The sequence below is a fragment of the Malus domestica genome, chromosome 14 (genome assembly GCF_042453785.1).
Source record: "Malus domestica chromosome 14, GDT2T_hap1".
Lineage (NCBI taxonomy): Eukaryota > Viridiplantae > Streptophyta > Magnoliopsida > Rosales > Rosaceae > Malus > Malus domestica.
The window spans coordinates 30,441,604-30,468,048 of record NC_091674.1 but is presented as its reverse complement, the minus strand read 5'-3'; the positions used below and the strand labels follow the sequence as shown (position 1 = coordinate 30,468,048).

Genomic DNA, 26,445 nt, shown 5'->3' with positions numbered 1-26,445 from the left:
CCCAATGGTTGTCGGAGATTGCTGGAAAATAGCCTCAAAGTTGACTGGTCCAAGTGAAAACTTGAAAACTCACCGGAAAACTGGGTAAACTTTAAACGTTCATAACTTCTTCAATACTCAATGAAATCAAGTGATTCAAAAACAAAAATCATATTTCTTGACAAGACGAAGAGAATGGTACCGTTTCGATAGTCGGAAAACGGCTCGAAAGTGGCTGTTTTAGTCTCGAGTTAGCCATTTTCGAGCCATTTTCCGGCCAAACCACTACGAGTTATTCGTCGAAAAATGTACCATTCTTTTCATCTCGTTGAGAAGTATGATTTTTTTTTGAATCACTTGATTTCGTTGAGTATTGATGAAGTTATGAACGTTTAAAGTTTACCTAGTTTCTGAAGAGTTTTTAAGTTTTCACTCAAACCAGTCAACTTTGAGGCTATTTTCCGGCAATCTCCAACAACCATTTGGCTTCAAAATAGATATAATCTTATTCTATACCTTCCTATCTTCATTTTGATATATTATAGGTCGAATTTAGTTAAGAAACAATTGAGTTACAAAGCTTTGAAAATTGGCCAAACTTCTGGCTAAGAGCTCTAGAACACTTAATGAAATTTTTAACAGAATTACCAAAATGATGGATGGTGGACAATATCAGGGACCACTTTTATCGATTTGGAATCTCAGGGACCAAAGTGATGAGTTATACAAATCTCAGGGACAATTTTGACAATTTACCCTTTAAAGAATTTGGAAAAGTTGAGAGGAATTATAGGGAATTAAAGAGATTTTGTTAGGGGTAGGCATTGTTTGGTTCAGTGCGATTTTGAGTGAAATTAAAACCGAAATTGAAATTTTTTGCGGTTCGGTTCAGTGCGATTTTGAAGCCAAAATTGAAATGAAATTAAACTGTTTGATTTGGTTCGGTGTAGTTTCAAATGGTTTTGGTTTGGTTTTTAAGAAAAAATGTACAATTTGCAATTTGACATATTAATAAGCATTTCCCAGTAGCAATAGGAAAAAGACATTTGTTATGTAAACAATTAGCATGTTGCATGCAGTTGTGATGTTAAAATATGTTTGTGCAACAAAAGGGTGTCCCATACAAGGTATAACATAAAATAAGTTGAATAACTTTGAATTCATTAAATATGAGCGAAACTTTCAAACTAAAATATGTGATATCATGCTTCAAATGAGTGGACTTCAATAGATTATTGTTCGACTCTTGATAACAAGATTAGTCCACCCTTGTACATATATATATATGTGTGTGTGTGTGTTTGATGGTATAAAATAACAAATGTTCTTTGAGTTAATGAATGAAAGAAAGTGATGAATGATGATATTCTAGTGTGGTTGAGTCCATACTAAATGTATGGATTCTAACAAACAACCAATTAAAACATAAAATCTAATATGGACATTTAATTAAATGTTTATTAATATTTGCGGTTTTGTTTGGTTTCAATGGGGTTTACAAAAGCCGAAACCGAAATCAAACAGTTTTCTATGTTACGGTTCAGTTTCAAAACCGCAAAACCAAACCGTTTGGTGCGGTTCGATTTGGTTCGTGTTTCGGTTTCGGTTTTCGGTTCTAAGTGCCCACCCCTAGATTTTGTAGTGTATTTTAAGTATCCACAAATCTCACATTTCCCCATGAGATTTTGAGAGAATTGAATCAAAAGTTTACATAGAATATCTACAAATCAGTTAAACTTAATAAAAATTCATAAATTTATCTGTTAAAATATCTTAAATTCCCAATTAAATACATCTCTATAAATATTAATATTTTTTAATTCATTTGATTCATCGATTAAAAGTTGAAGTGAGTAGTAAAAATTGAGTGTATAGCAGCGCACCAGCCATATAAATCCCCACACAGGAACACATTAATATCTGTACACGGAGTAGTAGTGTTCACATTTTATCACTCACCGTCCTTCCTCGCTCGCGTCGCATAAAAACCCTAGCTGGTCGCTACAGAATCTCACAGAAACCCTCGCCATCCATGGGTACACAACTCTAAACCCTAATCTCCTAATCTAATCATCTGTTTATAGAAATCTCGGTTCTTGATTTCTCGAATTTTCAATCTTCTATCTTTTTAATGTCTAATTTGTGGAGATTGATTTTGTTCGGCGATTAAGCTCCGGTAGATCCCGGCGATTTATTAGTTCTGATCTGAATCTTTTTTGCTTGTATTCCAGTTCGTCAGGAGTTTGCGAATTTTGGAAATTTAGTTTAATTTTATTCGAATTTATCTGTTTTTGTAGTATTTAATTATGGTTAGGATTGGTTTAGCTTCGGTAGTTGGATGCTGAAATAAAATAAATAAATTACACCTAATAAATTTGTTAATGCAGTCGTTTTTTTTTATCTGTTTGGATTTTCCTTGTTTCTGGTAATTTGAGTGAAGGAGTTCGGGATAAAGTTTAGTGCATGGCGCTTATTTGCTATGCCTATGAATTATTCGAAATTAATGGGGCTGATTTTTTGAGATTTGATTCAAACTTCTGTAAATCGTAGATATCGAGGAGGAAATCCGATCGTTACAGCTTGATTCGGAAGGTAACTCTAAACGGAATTTGAATTTATTTGTTTTGGTTAAGATAAATGATAATGATGGCTGTGCGATGGTAAGTTTTTAATTGCTGAGCCGATGGTTTGGTTAAAATGTAGCAGAAGATAATGGGGCTGTTAAGCCAGACGAAGCAATGCCGGAAGTAGAGAACGAGAGTAAGATGGAGGAAGGTCGGTAGTATCGTCGATTTCAATATTATGTTATTGTTTTGTTGAGTAGAGTTATGGGTTGAGAGGGCATATTTTGATTGTGATTTATTAACATGTGATACGCTTATCATTAAATGCTCCCAGTAACTGGTTATAATGACTATTGAGTAATACTACGGAACCTAGAGTACCTTTAAAAATGAAAATTGGCGGCTACAAAATCACTTTCAGTTTCTGGTTATATATACTTCAAGACATGGTAGCATGATTGACAGTGCTTGTTTAATTTTCCTATTGCTTTTGATTACCCACATCACATCTTGTTAGTGCTACTTATTTGACGCAATTAACTTGATATGCAGAAATTTTATTCCTTTCTGTAATTTTCTACTTTGACTCTCCATCTTGTGCGGGATCTTTTTGATGGGAAGTAGGGCATGTGATTTCTAGATGCTTTTGCCTAGTACTTTGGCTTGATGGGAGATTGATGTAGAAGATTAACTCTGTTTTTTCCCTCCAAATATTGGAACAATTTCAGATCCCAGGGAAGAGATTCATACGCAGTCTGATCAGTCAGTTGTAGTTGAGCATAAAGGTACTATCGAAGCTCAGTCCATATTTGTTTTTGTCTGTTATTTTGTGTCTTTTTTTTCTTAAATAATAACTCGTACTGCATCACTCGTAATTTTCCATACCAAATTCTATTCTAATATACTTCTGGGAGATTAATGTTTGGATTGGATATGCAGGGAAAGCGAAGGAAATCCCAGAGCCTGAAGAAGAACATGATGACATTGAATTAGATAGGAAGAGGCACTTGAATGTTGTTTTTATTGGCCATGTTGGTAAGTTAATTTTTATCACAAGGTTGCTTTATCTAACAAATCTCGTTTTCGATTATTGTCCTGCCTTCTGAAATTAGAACCATACACTTGCCCATTGCTATTAAAGTTCCATTTTGTGGTGTAAATCCTAACAGGGCTTAATAACGTGTTTTGTCTTGGTTGCAGATGCTGGAAAGTCCACAACAGGAGGCCAAATTCTTTTCCTTAGCGGTCAGGTTGATGATCGTACGATCCAAAAATATGAAAAAGAAGCAAAGGACAAAAGTAGGGAAAGCTGGTGAGCATATCCTAGTGCTATGTTATTGTGTCCTAGCCCCTTGTCCCCAAGATCCTCATCTTCCCTCAAAATATAAGTAACTTTTGACTTTATCTGAGACATGCATATAACTAGTTAACAATTCCACAATGTTAGTACAGATCTTTAGTGGTATCTCATAATGTTCTTTTACATTCATTCTCTTGGTTTTCTTAACGTGTCATTCAGTGGCAAAATTTTGTAGTTCAAAACTGCATTAACATATCATCTGATGCAAAAATGGACCTTACATATGCTGCATGAACTTTTTGTGTTTGGATCACTCCCCATTGACTATGGTTATGTCATATCTGCTAGGTATATGGCATATATTATGGATACCAATGAGGAAGAGAGAGAGAAGGTATGGTTTGATAAGCTGCAATGTTATTGTCAATCTTTAAGTCATTGTCAAATGCTAACTAATGATGCTTACAACAGCTAGTTTTGTCAAAGGAACAGCTTATTTGGGCTCTAATTATTTGTTTTTGGATGCTTACAACAGCTAGTTTTGTCAAAGGAACAGCTTATTTGGGCTCTAATTATTTGTTTTTGGGAATCTTATTGCAGGGTAAAACAGTTGAAGTGGGGCGGGCCCACTTTGAAACCGAAACATCAAGATTTACGATTTTGGATGCACCCGTGAGTTAATTTCTTTTTCACGAATCACAACAAGACTTCATATTTTTCATTTTCTTGGACAATATGGTTTGGCTTGCTTGTTTCGGGTGATTCTGAGTAGTGCATGTTTATTAACAGGGCCACAAAAGTTATGTTCCAAATATGATCAGTGGTGCATCTCAAGCTGATGTAGGAGTACTGGTGAGTTACATTCGTGATGCTTAATTACTGCTTCAACCCAGCAAAGGTAAATTTTGTATATTTAATAGTCTCTCGCTTTTCTCCTTTCTCTTTCTGTTTAGGTAATTTCTGCTCGGAAAGGAGAATTTGAAACTGGGTATGAGAGGGGTGGGCAGACCCGTGAACACGTTCAACTTGCTAAGACATTGGGTGTGTCTAAGTTGCTTGTTGTTGTGAATAAAATGGATGATCCCACTGTGAACTGGTCAAAAGAAAGGTACTTTACCCTCTTTTAGAGCGATTTTTCGGATCCAACACCCTCCTGCTCTTGTATGTGCCCTGCCCCTATTGATTAGTGATTTCTTATGTTTTTAATTTCATAATTTCTTCAGGTATGATGAAATTGGGTCAAAGATGGTGCCATTCCTTAAAGCATCAGGCTACAATGTGAAAAAAGGTACGTCCGTACGTGATAATTATTTCTTCAGAAACTTATAGATATGTTATTTTATGGTTTTGGTATTTGGGAAGTCATATCTTTCTTTCTATTTTTCTCTTTGTTTGGGTTAATGCCATTGACTTAGTAATTATGCTGGATTTCTAATTTAAGTTGTAACTTATACTGTGGGGAATAGGCCACAATCATTTTACTATTCTCAAACTATGATGACCCTATGTTCGATAGAAGGATTGAAAAAGGGGACTAACAGGCATGTTTTCCTTTGTTTGATATTATGAGGAAAATTGGGGAAGCGTTGAGGAATAGGCAACTCCTGCGGCCTGCAAAAACTTGCTCATATTTATGAGATTGAAAACAAAAATGGAAACTTTTATTTCAATGAAAATATGTATGCTCAAGTCAGCACATTAAAGTAGGGAATAGTTGATCATGATTTTATGCTATTGTTTCTCTTATTTGTGCTTGTGATACCTTTCTGTCACAGAAGTAAATGTTATGTTAGTGGATTTCTTCTTTCATTTTGATTTTTTTCTTTTCTATCTGAACTGATGGTAATGGTAGTTTTGAGGCACTGGTTTGTATTATGTGTGTTGACATAGGATGTTATTGATTTGCACTTTGCCTCTGCAGATGTGCAATTCCTGCCTATATCTGGCCTGATTGGTTTAAATATAAAAACCAGATTGGATAAAAGTGTTTGTTCGTGGTGGGATGGTCCCTGCCTTTTCGAAGTCCTTGATTCTATTGAAGTTCCTCTACGAGATCCTAAAGGTTCATTCAGGTACGTGGTCTGTTTTTTAACCTTGCCTTCAAACGTCGTAAGTAAGCATCTGTATTTGAATCTATCTTTTTTCTTTGAAGAAGTCTGATTGATGTGCATATACTTTTTTTTACTAATTGAGGAGATATTTTCTATTATATTTGCAAAAAAAATTTCCCTTGAAAGTTTTCAACAGTTACTTCTTAATGCACTGAGGTAGGAAGCATTATATTGTCAGTTTGTAGTGTGAGGAGTGGCTTGTACTCAAATTTCTTTACAATATCTTTGTTTGGAAATGGTATTACGGTCATTGGCAATGGCACTTAATGAAAATATACGGAGGGTGGAGGATGAGGTGGGGGATCAATGGCTCCCTAGTGATTTAGTAAACTGTGACAGGAATTGGTGAATTATGGTTAATGTATTATCTCTAATTTTCTTTAATCCTCTGAATTCCTTTCTGTAGGATGCCTATCATAGACAGATTCAAGGACATGGGAACAGTTGTTATGGGCAAAGTGGAATCTGGGTCAGTGCGTGAAGGGGATTCGTTGGTTGTCATGCCAAATAAGGTTCCTTCTGGTTCCTTTTAAATATTATTTCCTCTATAATCTTACCTTTTTTCTATAAAGATTTTATACTAAAAATCCAATTCAACACATTCTTTTGCAGGTTCCAGTGAAGGCTGTTGCTCTATACATTGATGATGATAGGGTGAAACGTGCGGGCCCCGGTGAAAATCTACGGGTTAGAATATCGGGCATTGAGGATGAAGATATATTGTCAGGCTTTGTCTTGTCGAGTGTTGGTAAGTTCTATTTCACGGCATTTCACCAGACTCTTTGTCCATTCTTAGTTTTCTAGTATTTTATTCCTTAAAAGTAAAAAATTGCATTACTGCTGCATATTCGTTTTTTCCCTTTAAAGTTTGAGCACGTATCTTTATTTATTTATAGAATTGTCACTATTTATCTTACTTATTTATCAGTTGGGGGGTGGGGGATTCGAACTTGGAACATCTAGCGACATTGGAAACCAAAGCATCACTAAAGAATAGCTAGTTGGCTTTTATTTATTTTTAAGTGAAGAGATGTAAGAAAAATGGAGATGGGAAAGAGATGATATAGAGAGAAGTGAGGATAAGAGGAGGGAAGACTTGTAGAATTAAAATAAAGAAAATTGAAAACCACTTGAAACTGTTTTTGGTTAGTTTTAGTTTCATAAAATCAGTTATTGTGTTATTTTCTTTCTTTCCCTCCTTCCCTCCCTCCTCCCCTTATGTTGTCCCCATGTTTACTTCGCATATGTTGCTCTTAATATACTTTTTTTTTTGGTTAATGCAGCAAATCCAATACCTGCTGTAACAGAATTTTTCGCCCAGTTGCAGATCCTTGAACTGCTGGACAATGTTTGAATCTCTCTCTCTCTCTCTCTCTCTCTCTCTCTCTCTCTCCCCCTCTCTCTCTCTCTCCGTCTTATGATCTTGGTTGATGAACATGTGTATGTATTTATCTGAAGCCCTCCATATACTTCTTCTCTTAAGGCAATCTTGACGGCTGGCTATAAAGCTGTCCTGCATATTCACTCGGTTGTTGAAGAATGTGAGATTATTGAGCTTGTAAGTCAAATGGATCCGAAGACGAAGAAACCTATGAAAAAGCATATTCGTTTTGTCAAGAATGGTGCCGTTGTTGTGTGCAAGATTCAGGTTTGTATCATTATACTTTTTTTATTAACCCCCCTCAAAAAGAAGAGAGGTAGTAAATTTTAAACATCTTTGTCGCACCTGGTTCACTTACCTTGTGCTCATGTGCTCATGTGCTCCTGCAGGTCGGTAACATGATCTGCATCGAGAAGTTTGCAGACTTTCCACAACTTGGAAGGTTTACTCTTCGTACCGAAGGTACTATATACCTTGCCTTCGCCATTCTGTTTATACATCCAGGATGTTTTTGGCATGTTGTAGTAAATGTTATTTCTACGTTCTGCAGGAAAAACTATTGCAGTTGGAAAAGTGATTGATCAACCTTCAAATTACCGCAACAGATCAAGTGCTTAAACAATTTTGGTCTTGAGGGTAAGGCTTTTCGAATGCTATTTTCCTACATACATTCTCTCTGTTTCCTCGTCTGCTTATTGGTTAGTTGCTGACGTTTACTCGGTTCTAAATTTTATAATTGTGTTCGTATCAAACTACCTAAAAAGTGTAAGGTGCCTATATATATTAAAGGTCTTTACTATGAGTTGCGTTTGCATTTGCATCCAACGCTTACTCAATACTTCTGTATTTTGGATTTTCCGATCCCAAGATAACCCAATTCTTGTTGATTGGCAGAGCTGGGTCAGTAGGACGGACTGCGTGGCAGCTTGATGCGTTTGAAGTCAGCGCAGCATCAACTACAATGCAAAATGAATGGACTCTGATATCAGGTTAATATCGTTCGTAGATTTACGCAGTCGTATAGTGCTGCTGGGTGCTCATGTACTCTGGAGTGAGCTTTTGCAGGGTACGGCGATATTTTTTATATTTTAAGAGTGTAAAGTAGTAGTATTGAATCGAGCCACCCATTACTGGGTTAATAGATCGATTAAAATTCTGATTGATCAGTTCGTTTTGTTAATGTTTCTTATGATTGGTGGATTTTTGTTTTTCTTGTTTGTACCAACTCCGTAAGTTCAGTCTATTTCGTTCTGGTTTAAATGAATGCGAGAAACAAATCGTTTTTGTCCGACAGGTATAATCGGAGAGCGGTCTCTTATGGTACGGAACATTGTTGGATTCCGAGGGAGAAATGAATTAGTTTAAGCTATTTTTTGTATGTGTTTTTGACCTCATCGGATGCAGCGTGAGAGTTGTCGTAGTCAGGTAACTCTGCGCAAGTTTTCCTCTAATTATTTTCAGAGTAGTTTGGGAAAGCGAATCCACTCTTTCGTTTGTTCTTGTGGTTGTAAAAGAGGCGAGCAGACGCACCCGAACCGCGGATCTTCGGAAATCTTGTTGAATGAATAAAGAATATAAAATGGTGTGCTATAGTTTATGCCTGTCCCATAGCTTTTCTTATTTCGTTGTTTCCTGATGTTGGAGGTGGACTTGGGAGTTGGAATCCATAATGAACACGATTTGAAGATCTCCGATATCTTTACAAAGAGGATTCGGAGGATCTTCATTTCCATGATAAGAGATCTGTCGTAAGTCAACAACATTTTTCTAATGTCACATGATATTTCAATCTTATGTGACGAGAGGACTTGATTTGTATGCACTTGAACCACATCTTTAACAAAGGTGTAGTGCTATATTTACCATTTGTTTGTACTATCATTTGTACAATTTCTCTAATAGAGGTAGGATTCATCCACATATGTGGGTCTCATCTCTGTTATAATGAAACAATGAGGAAGCTTTCATGAAAAGAGTTTGGGCTAAGTTTATTTTAACCAAGAACCATGCTATAACTTTATTTAATGAAAAACTCTTAAATTTTAATAAAAATGACAAAAGAACTTAAATTTTAATGAAAAATACACAATTTAAAAATAAAAAAAAATTAAAAAGACCTGACTCGCAGGATCCGTGCGTCCATCACAGACACTATTTATGAAACTGAACGGTATTGCACTATTTGTTGGTCTAGTTTCATAAATAGTGCCTAGTTATCGGGTTTGGTTTCATAAATAGTGTATAGTAGTTAGTACAGTTTCATAAATAATACCTAGTTATTTTTCCACTATCATAAATAGTGCCTAGTTCTTGGTTATGTTTTATAAATATTGTCTAGTTCTTGATCCAGTTTCATAAATAGTTTCTATCTATTGGTTTAGTTTTAGATATAGTGCATAATTGTTGGTTTCGTTTCATAAATAATGTCTACTTATTGGTCTAGTTTCATAAATAATGTCTACTTATTGGTCCAATTTCATAAATAGTGTTTGCTTATTGGTCCAGTTTCATAAATAATGTCTACTTATTGGTCATATTTTATAAATAGTGTTTAATTCTTGGTTCAGTTTCATAAGGTTTGAAACATATAACCTTTTTGGTCTTGTAAAAGCACCTATTGTACCGAAAACGATAAACCCAGAAGTGATTGTTCAGATTAAAACCTTGAGAAGATTATGTTCTCAGTAATTATATTTAAAAAACTGTTTTCAATTACCCAATTAAAATTCCCTCACATTTTTTACATACTTACAATAATTAAATGTAGCTCTCCATCCAATTTCTTTAGCTTGGGTGTCATTTTGGAGAAATTTTTCCTTGTACTCGTAACACAAGTGGTGCACCACGTATTCTCATGTAAGTGGTGGGGAATTTTATTTTTTATATTGTTAAATTTTTAACACAAGAATCTCACTACTTGTATAGAGAAATGTGGTGTACCACCTCATGTTCCGGGTACATTGAAAAATCTCTTATTATCTTGATTACTATTGGAAAACAACCACAAAAATAAAAATAAAACTGGGAAATATAATTCAATTTGAACTTTGTTTCTTATTCTAAAAAAATAAAATAAAATAAAAAAATCTCTTAATGATAACTGACAACAGGAGGAAAAAGAGTGGGAGAGGGTATGCGCCCAACTTTTATGTTTTTTATTTATTATTTTGTTCTTATCATTAAATAAATAGTAGATGCTTTTTTTACTAAAATGCAAAGATTTGAAACTATTTTCATTAGTTTTTTCATAAAGAATAATACAAATATATAGTTAAAATAAAATTTTTGTGTACTCAAAAAAAAAAAACATTTTTGTTAACAAAGTCTTCTTTACGTTCATTGACTTTTTTTTTTTTTTTTTTTTGGCCAAGCAATATATTTTTTTGTTAAATTAAATGTTAGATTACTCACTAACGGAGTTTGAATCCACTCTTTCATGCAAAGACTCAACACATTTTCACCATTATGATAAAAGATCACTTGCCGTCCAATAACTATTGACTAGTATGGAAGCAGCAGGCAACATATACAATATTGAGCCCGACGTTACATGTTATTTCCACATGAACCTTCCCCAAAACAGACCGACCTACAGAAAGAGGGGTAGAGGAGATGCCCCCAACACGTTACAACATGTTATGCCAACAACTCCTCATGCACCTTAATTTAATATTTGGCATGTTTGAATAATGTACTTTAATAAACTATATATATATATATATACAGATTGCTTAAGGGAAGGGATCCCCATTTTTTGAAAAAAATGGGGATTAGGTGTGGGGCCCACTCCACATCGAATTTCAACGATCCGAACCGTCTATTTTGTTAGTCTCGATTCATAGATCATCCTTGCAAAATATTAGCTAAATCGGAAATGTTTAAGACATCTAATTGAGTTCAAGGAAATGAACGAATACTTTGTTATATAAGAAAAAATGAAATTTGATCTTGATAATTAAATAGGCAAACGGTTTCGGATTGAATTGAATTTTTGCAAGGATGATCTATGAATCGAGACTAACAAAATAGACTGTTCGGATCGTTGAAATTCGATGTGGAGTGGACCCCACACCTAATCCCCATTTTTTTCAAAAAATGGGGATCCCTTCCCTTAAGCAATTTGTATATATATATATATATATATATATACACACACACATATACATACTAGATTTGGACACACATATATGGCCAATGAGGTAATCAACAAAATTTGGACACACATATATGGACAAATGTTAGCCAGAAGCTCAAGAGAAACTTACCTACAATGGTGATGCTATTGTATCGCTATTTCAAGCCACTCATGCATTGTAATGTGTTTTCCTTTCTCGTGTGACAAGTGCATGATTGACGTAAAAAACCGGTACAGTGACATCTTCATATAAGTAGAATGAGGATCCTCTCCGGACCCTCTTTGTGAGGATCCTTTAATCGTATTCATTCATTGTAAATCATGCGATTAGTTTTTGTCAAGTATTATTTGTATTCAATTTTAAAGAAAAATTTTAAAATAAATTCTGACCGCACGATGTATGATGAATGAACATAACTAGAGAATTTCCGGGATTCTCACAAAGAGAATCCGGAGAGAATCCTCACAAAAAGGATCCGAACCCATATCTACTGCAGCGTTAGTCTTTTGATAAATCTGTTGAAGACTAATCTTGCAGTAGATTAGGCTGCAAGTTTGGAATATTGAGGATTCAGGGAAACTTATCATATGCTTCCTTGTTTTTATGAAATTAATTTTGGGAGTCAAATATGATACTTCAGCGCTAGTAATTTATGTTGAACTAGACTCATTCAACCATCCAACATACAGCCCATCAATATATACTTAATGAGGTTTTCTTGAAATGTCTGTCCGTTTAAAAAGAATAAACGTCTTGCAGAGAGAACCTCTCATACATTTAATGGGTAATCTTTGTCGGCACTGCAGGGATTAATAAGCAAAGATAAACTAGACTCTTTCAACTATCCAACATACAGCCCATCAATGGAGGAGCTGAGGGAGCTAATACACGAAAATGGGTGTTTTGAAATTGCGAGACTGGAAGAGCAACCTCGGAGGCCTATCCCTTTGAAGAAAACCGCAGAAATTAGAGCTGGCATGGAGAGTCTCCTCACAAAGCACTTCGGCACTGATATTATGGAGCCGCTTTTCGTTCGCTACTCGAAGAAAATCGAAGCACGCCCACGTCCGTTCCTCACTACTGCCGACGACGGCGTCGCTGGTGGATTATTTGTCCTTCTCAAGCGCAAACACTGATGATAATACTATAATGTATGTGCTTCATCGTACTGAAAAGATACGACTTAGTACTAGTTTGGTATTGCTGTACCTTTTAAAAAAAGTATTTACGTTTTGCTGTGAGAATATTCAGTTGTAAAATAAAGTTGTTGAGTGTTTGGTAAACTTTCTTTGTAAAAGTCCTTTTAACAAAAAAAGAAAAAGTTTTTGAGTGTTTGGTAAATTTTTATATAAAACTGCTGTGAATATGTTAAATGACTAAAAAGAATATGATATTGAATGTGAAAAAAAATTGTCAAAGAGAATAATGCAAGGTCAAAGATTATATAATCTTGTAAAATATACAGAGGTACACTTGTCATTTCAAAATTTCATTAAATGCGTTGTTCACTATGATTTGGAAAAAACACACTTTTAGAAGCATGGTTTTACTGTTATTGAAGCAATTTAAAAGAAAAACACTTTTTTTTGTTTGTTTTACCAAACACATTTGATGTTTCAAATTTTTTAAAATGGTGTTGTTTTTAGAAGCATAACAATTTCAAACTAGCCCTTAAAGCAGAGTTCTTTATATTAATACTAATATACCTTTTTTTCATTTTGCTCTAGTTTTATTTTCTTACCGAACTCGGAATCTTAGGTGCTAAGAATAATGTTCTAAATTTTCTTATGTTGGCCAGAGTCGGACTTGGGAAATGGCATCATTAATTAACAAAGTCTTGCTACCATCCATTGACTATTAATCACCGTTTACTCAATTTACATATTGTATTTTCGTCGTATAAATTTTCATGCTTGAGGGTGAATTGCTGTAACCTATTTCGACTAAAAATGAGTCAAACTATATACTTACATATAAAATCTCACGACACAATGGAGCTGTACCTTGTTCTGGCTCACATAGACCCGATCTGCAAATCCCCAACAACCATCTATGTATCGCAAAATTCAGGGATCAATTAATATCAACCGTTTATCATAAACCATGCGGCCACAATTATTTTCTTTTTTATATTTTTCACATAAAACTGAAAGGAAAAAAAAAAAATCAATTGTGACTGTATAATCTTTGATGAACGGTTGTTATTAATTGATCTCAGGGATTCAGTCCGGAGAGGATCTAAGTCTTGCAAAACCCAGAAACATACCATTGCTATCAATTCTGGTCAAACAAAAAGCATTGGTTAAATATTACGGTTGGTCAAACAAAAATGGCATTGCTGTGTCATCAGAACGGGCCATCAATTTTAGGGACAAGGATTGTCTGCCCTCCTAGTTGTGGTGCACTTCCATGCCCTCCTATTTTGTGCGGTCACGGTTAAGCCACGTCAATATTTTATATTAATTTTTAATGAGATAATAAGACAAAAAAATAATAAAAATATAAAATATTAACGTGACTTAACCGTGACCGCACAAAATAGGAGGGCATGGAAGGGCACCACAACTAGGAGGGCAGACAATCCAAGTCCCAATTTTAGTGCTTTTTTATATGTAAGGGGCCCTTTAACTTGGACAAGGATTGTTTGCCCTCCTAGTTGTGGTGCCCTTCTGTCACAGCCCGTTCCAAATTATTATATTCGTGGCTGTGAATGAACGAAATTGCCCTTAAGAAATACTAAATTTGTGAAGCTCAGGTTGCTAATTATCTAGGTTCCTAAGTTTGAAAATAAAATGGAATTTAATAAGGATGGAACTTAGATTTTTAGGTTAAAATGTTAAAGTTTGGTGTTTGGAGATTGGAATAAGGACCACGTGGGATCCCCACATCCCTCAAAACCCTCCTCATTTCCCGTTCACTGTCTTTCTCTCTCCTCCTTCACGATTTCTCACTCTCTCTGTCTCTCTCCTTCGAACTCACACGGACCACCACCAAAACCACCCTAAATCTATACCAACGTCAAGTTTGAGACCACCATTGGAATCCTGAGGACTTCACGATCACGTTGGTATCCATTTCAGGTAAGTTTTACTTCGGAAAACCTAGATTCTAAACTCCCCATGAAAGTGTACTGTTCATGAGCTTTGAATTGGTTGATTTTTAGGACAATCCAAGCTCATAGTGAGCTTAGTGAGGTCCCAAGGAAGCTCGGAGTGCTTCGTTGGAAGTTTTTGGACGTAAGAACACGGAGATCGACAAGTTCAAAATTTGGCCGGAGCTTTCGAGGCGTTTTCCGGCGAATCCCCGGCGAGTTAGGAGTCGAGGTAGGTATCAATCTCTTCGTCTCGTCAAGTACTACAACTTTCCTTTTTGTTTCACTCAATTTCGTTGAGTATTGAAGAAGTTATACTCATTTGAAAAATACCCAGTTTCCGGCGACCTCCGAGGCTTTCGAGGCAGTTTCCGGCCAAACCACGGCGAACTAGGTGTTGTGCAAGGTACCATTCTCTTTGTCTCTTCAAGGGCTACAACTTTCGTTTTTGAATCACTTGATTTCGTTGAGAAATGACAAAGTTATGGCAATTTGAAAAACTGTTCAGAAAACGGCCGCCGGAAAAACCAGTCCGGCGACCCAAGGAAGAAGAAGGTGCTACAGTAAAAATAAAAAATAAAAATAAAATTATTTTAAAAATATGTCGACGTCCGTGACGTCGAGTAGATCACTGTGGTATATTCATATACCTAAATTGAACACCGTATGAGAAAGTTATTGAAGATTGTTGGTTAGGTGTTCAAATAACGTTTTATAGTTTTCACATTTAGGTGAAAATGTGAATTGATGATCCGACCGTTGGATCATCACCAAACTTTGATACGTTATAGTACGTAATATTTGAGGATTATTGGAACTTATGGATTGGGAATCCGAGTTACGGATCTTCCGGAATTGGAATTGTAAGTCCATAATATAAAATGTTAACCGTCACTTAGTTTTGGAAATTGACGGAGATCCGACCGTTGGATGGTAATGAAATTTTAGGATGTTGTCCTAGAGATATATTGTGGACCTCTGGAAGTTATGGATTTAAAATCTGAGTGGCAGATCTTCCGGATCGAACTACGTAGTGACGTATTTTATATAAGTTAAATATTCTATCGATATGAATTCTGAGGTTGGATTTGATTACTATTCTAGGCGGCGATCGTCGTGACGCCTTGATGTGTGGTGCTAGGGAGTTGTTGGATGAACTCCAGGTGAGTGGGCAGTTTTGTTTTCCGTATATATATATATACTTAACGTTTTCCCAGAAATTGAAAATGCATGAAAATATGTTTAAAATGAAATGCATATGAGTTATGTGGAAAAACGGGAAGTGAAATACCATGCATAGAATTGATATGAAAAGTATATAGAAATGTGAGTTGAAATGCCATGCATGAATTAATATATGATGCATATGTATGAATTGGTGCGGTGGACGCACAGGTAAGAATTGATTTATGATGCATATGTATGAATTGGTGCGGTGGACGCACAGGTAAGAATTGATTTATGATGCATATGTATGAAATGGTGCGGTGGACGCACAGATGAGTATTTAATTACTGTTATGATGATGATGATATATATTGAGCTCAAATCCTGCACCATGGTTTAGTGCTTATAGTATTCACCGCATCGCACGCTCGCCTTGGATCCAAGTAGATGCTAGTCGTACAGTCCACGCGGAGTGGGTACGACAGACCAGTCGCGAGAGTGTTAGTGAGATTCCGACTGGTGGGTGACCTTAGATTATGTGCACAGATGATTTATGAGAAGCACTAGAGCGTAACTTGTGTGCAGAAGGCCGGACGGGTCACAGAGGTGACTCCGGTAGAGTGATAATGATAGATTTTGAGCTCTAGGTTCAACCGTATAGGGCTATTAGAGGGCCTACGGTTGATTACTTTCTTGCACCTGATATGATTATGTTGATGCATTCATACCTTATTACTGTTGAGATGATGTGGCATGGCATAATTAATATGAGAAATGTTGAGATGACATGGCATGGCATGATTGATAAAGAGATAATGTTGAGATAGTAAAAATGAAGTTTTGAGAATATATATGTATATTTATATTTTACATTTCTGGGAAAGTATACAGGTTTTACGGAGAGGGGTTACAACGTTTTGAGAAATGTTTGGATTTGGAAAAGAATTGTTTTACTGACCCACTCAATTTTGGTTTTGCGCCCCTCCAGGTTCAGGAATCACAAAGGTGTGGTGACTACGAGGAATTCGACGGTGTTCTGACAGATTGGACAAAATTAGGACTCACCTTCGGGTGTATCAATTTAAATTGTATCTTAAAGCTTCCGTACTGTGCAAATGGTTACGTCACTCTCACGTGACGGCCAGCATGCCCTCCTTCGGGACGGGGTGTGTCAGTTGGTATCAGAGCATGGTTGCAATCTTGGACATCTTGAGAAGTTTATAGTGAATTCTGTCAGAACTACACCGCCTCGTAGCAAACCACGTAGTTAGAGGAATTTAGTCTCCCTGATTTAGCGGTTTGGGGGAAACTATGATTATGGTGATTCAGTATATTATCAAAATGGACATTTTAAGACGGGTTATGAGTTGAATTTGAATCACCTTATGAAATGATGAACCTGAGGGAGCGGAGTGACGGTTTAACCAATTGGAAAAGATGTTTCAGATTATGCAAGTCAAAGGAAATTTCCTTCTGACAGGTGGGTCGAGACGACTACCTGGTTTTGGGTATGAATTTGCATCCTGGTGGAAACAGGAATGTTAATTGTTGTCACCAGAGGAATCAGCCGATTTAAAATTTTTTAAGGAAAAGTTTATCCCTCCGGCATTTATTGATGGTAGTAAACAAGAGTTTACAAATATGAGACAAGGAAGGTGATGATCGAGGGATATTATAGAAAGTTTTCAGACTTGCCTCGTTCCATCCAGATATTGTTGTTAATTTGGTGGAGGTGTTATGTTGTTTTAAGCTGGGTGGCAAAAAGGGAAGTGGTATTTTGGGTGACCACTATCCATTGTAGTTCTTATCAGGAGTATGCTAGATGTTGTTGAGCCTTGAGGACTCTGAGAACATGAGCAACGAGAATAAAGAAGAATAAGAAAAGAATGGGAATTAAAAGAAGACGATAAAGTTAATGATTCGTCATATCAAGGATATAGAAAGATTCAGAGCTTCGAAAGAAGTGAAGCTAGAGTTAATTTTTCCAGCTGAGGTTTTAATGTCGCTGGTCAGAATAAAAGTGATGGATATACTGGTAATCCCCGATATTTGAGACAAGGTGTCTCGAGTAAAGGAAATGTACTTTGTGCAGCATGTACAAAATTAACACTTTGGGAAATGTGAAATTAATGAATGTGTTTATGTGAACAGAAGGGACACAGAGTTGTGAATCGTCCCTAGAATCAGTTGTACTCAACAATTTTCCATGAAATCATAGTGTCGATTCAGCAGAGTTATGGATTTAGTAGTTTGGTCGGATTGACCGTGAGTACAGAGATATTTGATGAGTTATATGTTCAGCCGTACGGACCATGAGAAATGGATTTGACTGACATATGAGAAATTGGTGAGTTATAGGCTCGGCCGTGCCGACCACGCGGAGTGGATCCGGCCGACGTATTATTGAGATAAGAGTTGAATCAACCGTATTGGTCATTCTAGTTGACTTCGGCTGATATATTTCTTATTATGTATGATATTACCTAGAGAGTGGTAAATAAATGTAGTTGAGACGAGTGTATGTATTTTGCATTGAGTGACAAAATAGTAATGTTATATCTTTGTGAGTGGTTGCCTACTTATCGAGACAACGATGATTTATCAGTATTGCGGGCTGCAGACCGTAATATTAATAACTCATTCGTGGATTCGTTAAGCAAGCAACCCGGTAGGTTATTTTATGTTAGTGTTGTACTTATTTAGAATGTTCAGTATTAATAAAGTATGTATTGTGTCGGTTAAATTATTTCCATTAGAGTGGTTGGTTATAATTGTGACTAAATGGATTGTTACGGGAAACCAGTCACTTTCCATCGATCTGGATGAACAGAGATTACTTTTGTAAGTATGCAAAGTGGATTGAGTTCAGCCATTATTTATGCTGTGAGAGCAAAGAGATTGTTTTCGAAAGGCTGTCAAAAATACTTAGCTCATGTGGTGCTAAATGATGTTGTTTGGAGTAGTGTGAATAATGTCGAAAGAGTTAGACTTTTCTTGATGTCTTCTCTGAAAGTATACCTGGATTGTCTTCAGGCAGAGATATGAGGTTCATTATTGATTTGTTGCCAGGTATAAATTTATGTTAAAGATTGGTTCATGATGAGTTAAGGGAATTGGAAATTCAGTTGAGAGAATTGGTTGATAAAAGTTTTATTCAACCTAGTACAACACTGTTGAGGAGCACCAGTTTGTGGGTGAGAAAGAAAATGGACTTTAAAGACTATTCCTTGATTATAGATAATGGAGTCGGGTAACGATTGAGAACCGTTATCCATGGTGATGTACTGATGTTTATTTAACCAACTCAAAAGTAATTGCGAAGATTCAAAGATTGAATTGAGATCTGGTTACTACCAATTGAATATTATAAGTGACGTTGATCATAAGATGGTTTTATATTTTAGAAGTGTTCACCTTAGAAAAGTAGAATTTGGATTGGAAAAAGAAGGTCCTGAGAGTTAAGATAGAGTAAATGGTAAAAGTTTTGTGAAGGAATCATTCAGTGGAAGAAAATTACGTGGGAGAAAAAGAATCGGATGAAAGAAACTTACCGAGGTTGGTATAAGTGTTGATGAATTGGTTGGTTGCTGGAATTTCGGGGACGAAATTCTATAAGGAGGGAAGATTGTCACAGCCCGTTCCAAATTATTATATTCGTGGCTGTGAATGGACGAAATTGCCCTTAAGAAATACTAAATTTGTGAAGCTCAGGTTGCTAATTATCTAGGTTCCTAAGTTTGAAAATAAAATGGAATTTAATAAGGATGGAACTTAGATTTTTAGGTTAAAATGTTAAAGTTTGGTGTTTGGAGATTGGAATAAGGACCACGTGGGATCCCCACATCCCTCAAAACCCTCCTCATTTCCCGTTCACTGTCTTTCTCTCTCCTCCTTCACGATTTCTCACTCTCTCTGTCTCTCTCCTTCGAACTCACACGGACCACCACCAAAACCACCCTAAATCTATACCAACGTCAAGTTTGAGACCACCATTGGAATCCTGAGGACTTCACGATCACGTTGGTATCCATTTCAGGTAAGTTTTACTTCGGAAAACCTAGATTCTAAACTCCCCATGAAAGTGTACTGTTCATGAGCTTTGAATTGGTTGATTTTTAGGACAATCCAAGCTCATAGTGAGCTTAGTGAGGTCCCAAGGAAGCTCGGAGTGCTTCGTTGGAAGTTTTTGGACGTAAGAACACGGAGATCGACAAGTTCAAAATTTGGCCGGAGCTTTCGAGGCGTTTTCCGGCGAATCCCCGGCGAGTTAGGAGTCGAGGTAGGTATCAATCTCTTCGTCTCGTCAAGTACTACAACTTTCCTTTTTGTTTCACTCAATTTCGTTGAGTATTGAAGAAGTTATACTCATTTGAAAAATACCCAGTTTCCGGCGACCTCCGAGGCTTTCGAGGCAGTTTCCGGCCAAACCACGGCGAACTAGGTGTTGTGCAAGGTACCATTCTCTTTGTCTCTTCAAGGGCTACAACTTTCGTTTTTGAATCACTTGATTTCGTTGAGAAATGACAAAGTTATGGCAATTTGAAAAACTGTTCAGAAAACGGCCGCCGGAAAAACCAGTCCGGCGACCCAAGGAAGAAGAAGGTGCTACAGTAAAAATAAAAAATAAAAATAAAATTATTTTAAAAATATGTCGACGTCCGTGACGTCGAGTAGATCACTGTGGTATATTCATATACCTAAATTGAACACCGTATGAGAAAGTTATTGAAGATTGTTGGTTAGGTGTTCAAATAACGTTTTATAGTTTTCACATTTAGGTGAAAATGTGAATTGATGATCCGACCGTTGGATCATCACCAAACTTTGATACGTTATAGTACGTAATATTTGAGGATTATTGGAACTTATGGATTGGGAATCCGAGTTACGGATCTTCCGGAATTGGAATTGTAAGTCCATAATATAAAATGTTAACCGTCACTTAGTTTTGGAAATTGACGGAGATCCGACCGTTGGATGGTAATGAAATTTTAGGATGTTGTCCTAGAGATATATTGTGGACCTCTGGAAGTTATGGATTTAAAATCTGAGTGGCAGATCTTCCGGATCGAACTACGTAGTGACGTATTTTATATAAGTTAAATATTCTATCGATATGAATTCTGAGGTTGGATTTGATTACTATTCTAGGCGGCGATCGTCGTGACGCCTTGATGTGTGGTGCTAGGGAGTTGTTGGATGAACTCCAGGTGAGTGGGCAGTTTTGTTTTCCGTATATATATATATACTTAACGTTTTCCCAGAAATTGAAAATGCATGAAAATATGTTTAAAATGAAATGCATATGAGTTATGTGGAAAAACGGGAAGTGAAATACCATGCATAGAATTGATATGAAAAGTATATAGAAATGTGAGTTGAAATGCCATGCATGAATTAATATATGATGCATATGTATGAATTGGTGCGGTGGACGCACAGGTAAGAATTGATTTATGATGCATATGTATGAATTGGTGCGGTGGACGCACAGGTAAGAATTGATTTATGATGCATATGTATGAAATGGTGCGGTGGACGCACAGATGAGTATTTAATTACTGTTATGATGATGATGATATATATTGAGCTCAAATCCTGCACCATGGTTTAGTGCTTATAGTATTCACCGCATCGCACGCTCGCCTTGGATCCAAGTAGATGCTAGTCGTACAGTCCACGCGGAGTGGGTACGACAGACCAGTCGCGAGAGTGTTAGTGAGATTCCGACTGGTGGGTGACCTTAGATTATGTGCACAGATGATTTATGAGAAGCACTAGAGCGTAACTTGTGTGCAGAAGGCCGGACGGGTCACAGAGGTGACTCCGGTAGAGTGATAATGATAGATTTTGAGCTCTAGGTTCAACCGTATAGGGCTATTAGAGGGCCTACGGTTGATTACTTTCTTGCACCTGATATGATTATGTTGATGCATTCATACCTTATTACTGTTGAGATGATGTGGCATGGCATAATTAATATGAGAAATGTTGAGATGACATGGCATGGCATGATTGATAAAGAGATAATGTTGAGATAGTAAAAATGAAGTTTTGAGAATATATATGTATATTTATATTTTACATTTCTGGGAAAGTATACAGGTTTTACGGAGAGGGGTTACAACGTTTTGAGAAATGTTTGGATTTGGAAAAGAATTGTTTTACTGACCCACTCAATTTTGGTTTTGCGCCCCTCCAGGTTCAGGAATCACAAAGGTGTGGTGACTACGAGGAATTCGACGGTGTTCTGACAGATTGGACAAAATTAGGACTCACCTTCGGGTGTATCAATTTAAATTGTATCTTAAAGCTTCCGTACTGTGCAAATGGTTACGTCACTCTCACGTGACGGCCAGCATGCCCTCCTTCGGGACGGGGTGTGTCACCTTCCATGCCCTCCTATTTTGTGCGGTCTATGGTTAAGCCACGTCAATATTTTATATTTTTATTGTTTTTTATCTTATTATCTCATTAAAAAATTAATATAAAATATTGACATGGCTTAACCGTGACCGCACAAAATAGGAGGGCATGGAAGGGTACCACAATTAGGAGGGCAGACAATCCTTGTCCCTTTAACTTTAATCTAAGAAAAAGTTTGAAATTTAATAAAAATTTAGTATTAGATTACTTATTGATTATAGTTCTTTTATGTGTCTTTAATTCAAATTATTTAATGTGTATTTTATTCAATGTCACTCATCAAAATATTTGAATTTTTTTAATTTACACATTTTAATTTATTTTTTGACCAAAAAACCGTTTTTTAATTTATTAATTTTATTTAATATTCTACAAACTTGAAAGATCCAATTAATGTACTTAAATATTGGTACCGAAATATTTGTACTGAAATGTATCATCTTGAAATATTGTACCGAAATGTACGTAGCAAAATGTATGTATTGAAATGTATTATATTGAATTAATGTACCTAAATGTGTGTACCGAATTTGATATACCAAAATATATTAAATGAATCAATGTACCTAAATGAGAAAGACAAAGTATATTGAAATATATTGTATAACAAAAATTAGTTTATCTAAATGTTTACAACAAAATATATTATGATGAATGAAATGAAAATGAAAATTATAAGGAAATATAATTAATTCATTGAAATTAGGAAGAAACCCTTGATACATAAATGAGGTGATTAATGTATCAAGGGACTAAAATTAGGTTTTGATCTTACTCATAGTTTTATTTTAAAAGACATCTTTGTCAAGAATTAGAATAAAGTTTCCAATATATATATATAATTAAAAAGATAAGCATATTACGTAGGACGTTTGGACATCGTTCGTCTGAAGTCCATGCAATGATCGCCGGGATGGAGAATACAGCTTCTCCAACAACTCTCCTCAGCCGCTGTACATTTTAATTACTTCCTTAAGTTCAACCCTAATTACCAGCTGCTTCTAGCAAACTGTATATCATTAGTTCTGTCATATTCTTAGGTAAAAATTTATGGCCAATTTTTTTTCTTGATCCTTGTGGTGAGACACTACTTTTAAATCGACCCATGTGATGAAAAAAATGTTAATCTTAACACTGTGGTGAAGTTCGATATCAATTGTAATCCAAATTGAAATTTTTGTTAAAATCTCATCCACATGCAGGGGAAAAAAGTCATTCCATTCTTTTTTCTTTTCTTTATGGTAATTCCACTTTTTTTTTTTATTTTTATAATCAACAAAAATAGAAGGGAAAAAAAAATTCCTCCGCAATCCCTACCCTTGTCAGCCACAGCCACGATGACCGCCCACCACCTCCCCCCCCCTTCTCTCACATAACCTTAGCCATCCCGTCCACCACTGTTCTTCTTAAAATAAAACTAAATTCAATGTTTGCATACTAACTTATATTCTAACATAAACGTGGTGAGGTACTTTATGATTTTTTAAACCTTGAATTTCGACTCTTGGCTCTCTTGAAATGAGAAAGTTTGGTAATATGAACCTTGTAATTTTAATGTTTATTTATTCTTTTATTGTAGTTCTAAAAGTTAAAAAAAATAAATTATGTTCATATGGCACTTTATGATTGGTTCATAGAATCAATAAAAACGAAAATAACAAATTTACCCCTACAAATGACAGAAGAATGAGGAAAAATCTAATTTGGACTATGATTGATAACGAATTTCACCACAGGATTACAATTACTAACTTTTTCACCACAAGGGTTTATTTAAAAGTAGAGTATCACCACAAAGATCACGAAAAAAATTTGGTCAAAATTTATCAGCATTTATACATAAATATTCGGAAACGTCTAATAACAATTTCGATTTCAGTTTTTTATTTAAAAAAAAAGCAGAATTTGACATGGTTACCAAACGGACCTTAATATGTTTAATTTGTCCTTTGAAGTTTGAAGCAAAAACAAGGCCATCATAAGCCTTACTTTTCTTTTTAAGTATTCCTCCTCGTGTTATGTGTATTTGGTGGTGTCATTTCCATAGAAATGATTGGAGAACCCATATCTTGCTAATCTTTGATCTACCAAAGTTTTCTGCATCATTGGTTTGAAGAAGATAGAGACCTTTCAATCCACCAACAATTAATGTAACGTTCCCAAATATACATATACCTTATAATCCAACAACTATAGGCAGCTATATAACATAGAAAGCCCCGTCGCTGGGCAATCTTTTAGTTTCGACACGGAGAAGTTTAGCAGCAGCATTTTGGGTATGGGAATGCAGACAACGTCTTTGAATGTAAAAGTCAGACACACGTAGAAGGACGATCAAAGATGGAAGGAATCAAGCGAATAGGAAGGGGGCGAAGGAAGGAGACAAGGGAGAAGGACAAACAAAGACTTTCTCAACAATCAGAAAAAGACAACCAGTTTGTCATACTTTCCAATCCTTTTCACGTTTTCTAAATTTTAATTGTTTTACTTCTTCTTTTGATAGCGTCAGGTAGTAGAGTAGGAACGGCCGAAATGCAGATACAAGAATAATGACCCCCCATGATACAATACATGACATACACAACAGAGAAACATAGAGAAAGAGAGAGATGGCTGCAGTCGAGGAAACAAGTAAGTTCTCCGAAGAGCATCCAATGAAAGGTGGAGATGGCCCCAACAGCTATGCCAACAACTCAACTTTGCAGGTTTATATGAATTCATTTCAAAATTTCTTATTTTGTCTTGCTCACTTTTATCGAAGTCCTTGATCTCTTTGTATGCGAAGTTCGGGACAAACTAAGGAACAGTCGGTAATTCAAACAATGATTTTGTATTTTGTATATTGTCCTTGCAGAAAGGAACTGTGGATGCTGCCAAAGAACTTTTAAGCAAGGCAGTTGCAGAAGAGCTCGACGTAAATGTCTTGTTATCTTCGAACACCTTTTACATTGCTGATTTGGGTTGCTCTGTCGGGCCAAACACATTTATAGCGGTTGAAAACCTACTCGAAGCTGTGAAATTCAAGTTTCAGAGCCATGGGCTGAATTCGCAGATCCCTGAATTTCAAGTCTTCTTTAATGATCATACTCAAAATGATTTTAACAGGCTCTTCAAATCCCTCCCGCAGGCCAGGCGATACTATGCTGCGGGTTTGCCTGGTTCTTTCTACGGTCGCTTATTTCCTAATGCTTCTATTCATTTTTTTTATTCAACTTATGCCCTTCAGTGGCTTTCTAGAGTACCAAAAGAGGTGGTGGACAAAAACAGTCCAGCATGGAACAAAAGACGAATCCATTACTCAAACTCCACTGATGAAGTCGTAAGGGCTTACGAAGCTCAACATGCTGAGGACATGGAGTGCTTTCTGAATGCCAGGGCACAAGAGATTGCAGATGGAGGAATGATGGTACTCGTCATTCCAGGCAGACCCAATACTCTCCCTCATTCTGACTCTGTGGGAAATGTGAGCTTTCAACTTATAGGGTCTTGCCTCATGGACATGGCTAGGAAGGTGAGCAATGGTATTTCTATTTCTCGCTTTGCGTTCAATTACACAAGAAATTTTGTTTATGACGTCCATGTGTTTTTCCTTTGCGCAGGGATTAGTAAGTGAAGAGAAAGTAGATACATTTAACATTCCTGTGTATGCCATGACTCCTCAAGAACTGGAAGCTGCTGTAGAAAGAAATAAACATTTTAGTTTAAAGAAGTTGGAAACAATACCTCACACTCCGGTTCCTCCCACTGTCTCTCCAATCCAACTCGTTGTATCTCACATGAGAGCTGGCTTTGAGGGAATCGTCAAGCAGCAATTCGGAGAAGAAATCTTAAATGATCTCTTTGACTTGTATCTCAAGAAACTTGAAGAGCAACCCTCCATCATTGCGTCAGGGACTGAAACTGCAATCATCTTTCTTGCCGTGCTGAAGCGCAAGTAAAATGATGCGAACATGATGTCTCAGTACTCATGAAGATGTTGTCAAATTTCATTTGCTTCATTGTTATGTTAGTTTTCTTTTTTATACGACTAAGTGGAATAAAACCTCTGTACGAGTCTTAGCTCAAGTGGCTTGGGAAGACGAGATGGAAATGTTGGATTCCCCTTGTAACCGAAAATTCACTGCAGGAGAGAGATACTCTCTAGCCTGCAGAATGTGTTATTATTATAATCTGTTTGAAAACCTTAATTCACATATAATGCATTGTATCATATTAAGCTAGCCTTCCAATTTGTCTTACACTGCATCATTACAATTGTCTATTAATTTTGCTTTTAATAGTGTTTGTACA

At 36.2% G+C, this 26,445-nt stretch overlaps 2 protein-coding genes and 2 long non-coding RNA genes across 6 annotated transcripts; all 4 read left to right on the top strand.

Annotated features, from left to right (window-relative positions):
- The first annotated feature begins 1,850 nt into the window (after positions 1 to 1,850).
- On the top strand, positions 1,851 to 8,623 carry LOC103455605 (uncharacterized). 3 transcript variants are annotated; one of them, XM_029092337.2, is made up of 19 exons: positions 1,851 to 2,015; positions 2,530 to 2,571; positions 2,686 to 2,754; positions 3,272 to 3,328; positions 3,483 to 3,578; positions 3,744 to 3,855; positions 4,192 to 4,237; positions 4,444 to 4,515; positions 4,633 to 4,695; positions 4,797 to 4,951; positions 5,067 to 5,131; positions 5,765 to 5,915; positions 6,361 to 6,466; positions 6,567 to 6,702; positions 7,238 to 7,302; positions 7,438 to 7,602; positions 7,725 to 7,797; positions 7,886 to 7,971; positions 8,230 to 8,623. In XM_029092337.2, exons 1-18 carry the CDS (start codon positions 2,012 to 2,014, stop codon positions 7,951 to 7,953), a joined length of 1,545 nt encoding a protein of 514 aa, XP_028948170.1. In that variant the 5' UTR covers positions 1,851 to 2,011; the 3' UTR covers positions 7,954 to 7,971; positions 8,230 to 8,623. The 3 variants fall into 3 exon arrangements, with proteins under 3 accessions (XP_028948170.1, XP_028948169.1, XP_070668390.1); XM_029092336.2 differs by having other exon boundaries at positions 1,874 to 2,015; positions 2,683 to 2,754; XM_070812289.1 differs by lacking the exons at positions 7,725 to 7,797; positions 7,886 to 7,971; positions 8,230 to 8,623 and having other exon boundaries at positions 1,880 to 2,015; positions 2,683 to 2,754; positions 7,238 to 7,323; positions 7,366 to 7,532.
- A 5,721-nt stretch (positions 8,624 to 14,344) lies between these two features.
- LOC139191431 (uncharacterized) lies at positions 14,345 to 16,971 on the top strand. The gene is made up of 5 exons (XR_011575487.1): positions 14,345 to 14,551; positions 14,635 to 14,794; positions 14,900 to 14,968; positions 15,667 to 15,725; positions 16,718 to 16,971. It is a non-coding gene; the product is annotated as an uncharacterized lncRNA (long non-coding RNA).
- A 2,585-nt stretch (positions 16,972 to 19,556) lies between these two features.
- On the top strand, positions 19,557 to 21,997 carry LOC139191430 (uncharacterized). The gene is made up of 5 exons (XR_011575486.1): positions 19,557 to 19,765; positions 19,849 to 20,008; positions 20,114 to 20,182; positions 20,881 to 20,939; positions 21,932 to 21,997. It is a non-coding gene; the product is annotated as an uncharacterized lncRNA (long non-coding RNA).
- Positions 21,998 to 24,680: 2,683 nt separating this feature from the next.
- On the top strand, positions 24,681 to 26,375 carry LOC103409853 (loganic acid O-methyltransferase-like). The gene is made up of 3 exons (XM_029092082.2): positions 24,681 to 24,860; positions 25,010 to 25,666; positions 25,755 to 26,375. The coding sequence occupies exons 1-3, from the start codon at positions 24,765 to 24,767 to the stop codon at positions 26,091 to 26,093; spliced, it is 1,092 nt and encodes a 363-aa protein (XP_028947915.1). The 5' UTR covers positions 24,681 to 24,764; the 3' UTR covers positions 26,094 to 26,375.
- Positions 26,376 to 26,445: the final 70 nt, after the last annotated feature.

Excerpts from the sequence above, each read along its gene's own strand:
- LOC103455605 (XM_029092336.2), top strand. Across the intron at positions 3,329-3,482 it reads AGTTGTAGTTGAGCATAAAG|GGAAAGCGAAGGAAATCCCA; the intron begins GTACTATCGAAG and ends TTGGATATGCAG. Across the intron at positions 7,798-7,885 it reads GTTTACTCTTCGTACCGAAG|GAAAAACTATTGCAGTTGGA; the intron begins GTACTATATACC and ends TACGTTCTGCAG.
- LOC103409853 (XM_029092082.2), top strand. The coding sequence starts at position 24,765 with ATGGCTGCAGTCGAGGAAACAAGTAAGTTCTCCGAAGAGCATCCAATG. Across the intron at positions 24,861-25,009 it reads CCAACAACTCAACTTTGCAG|AAAGGAACTGTGGATGCTGC; the intron begins GTTTATATGAAT and ends TTGTCCTTGCAG. Across the intron at positions 25,667-25,754 it reads TCATGGACATGGCTAGGAAG|GGATTAGTAAGTGAAGAGAA; the intron begins GTGAGCAATGGT and ends TCCTTTGCGCAG.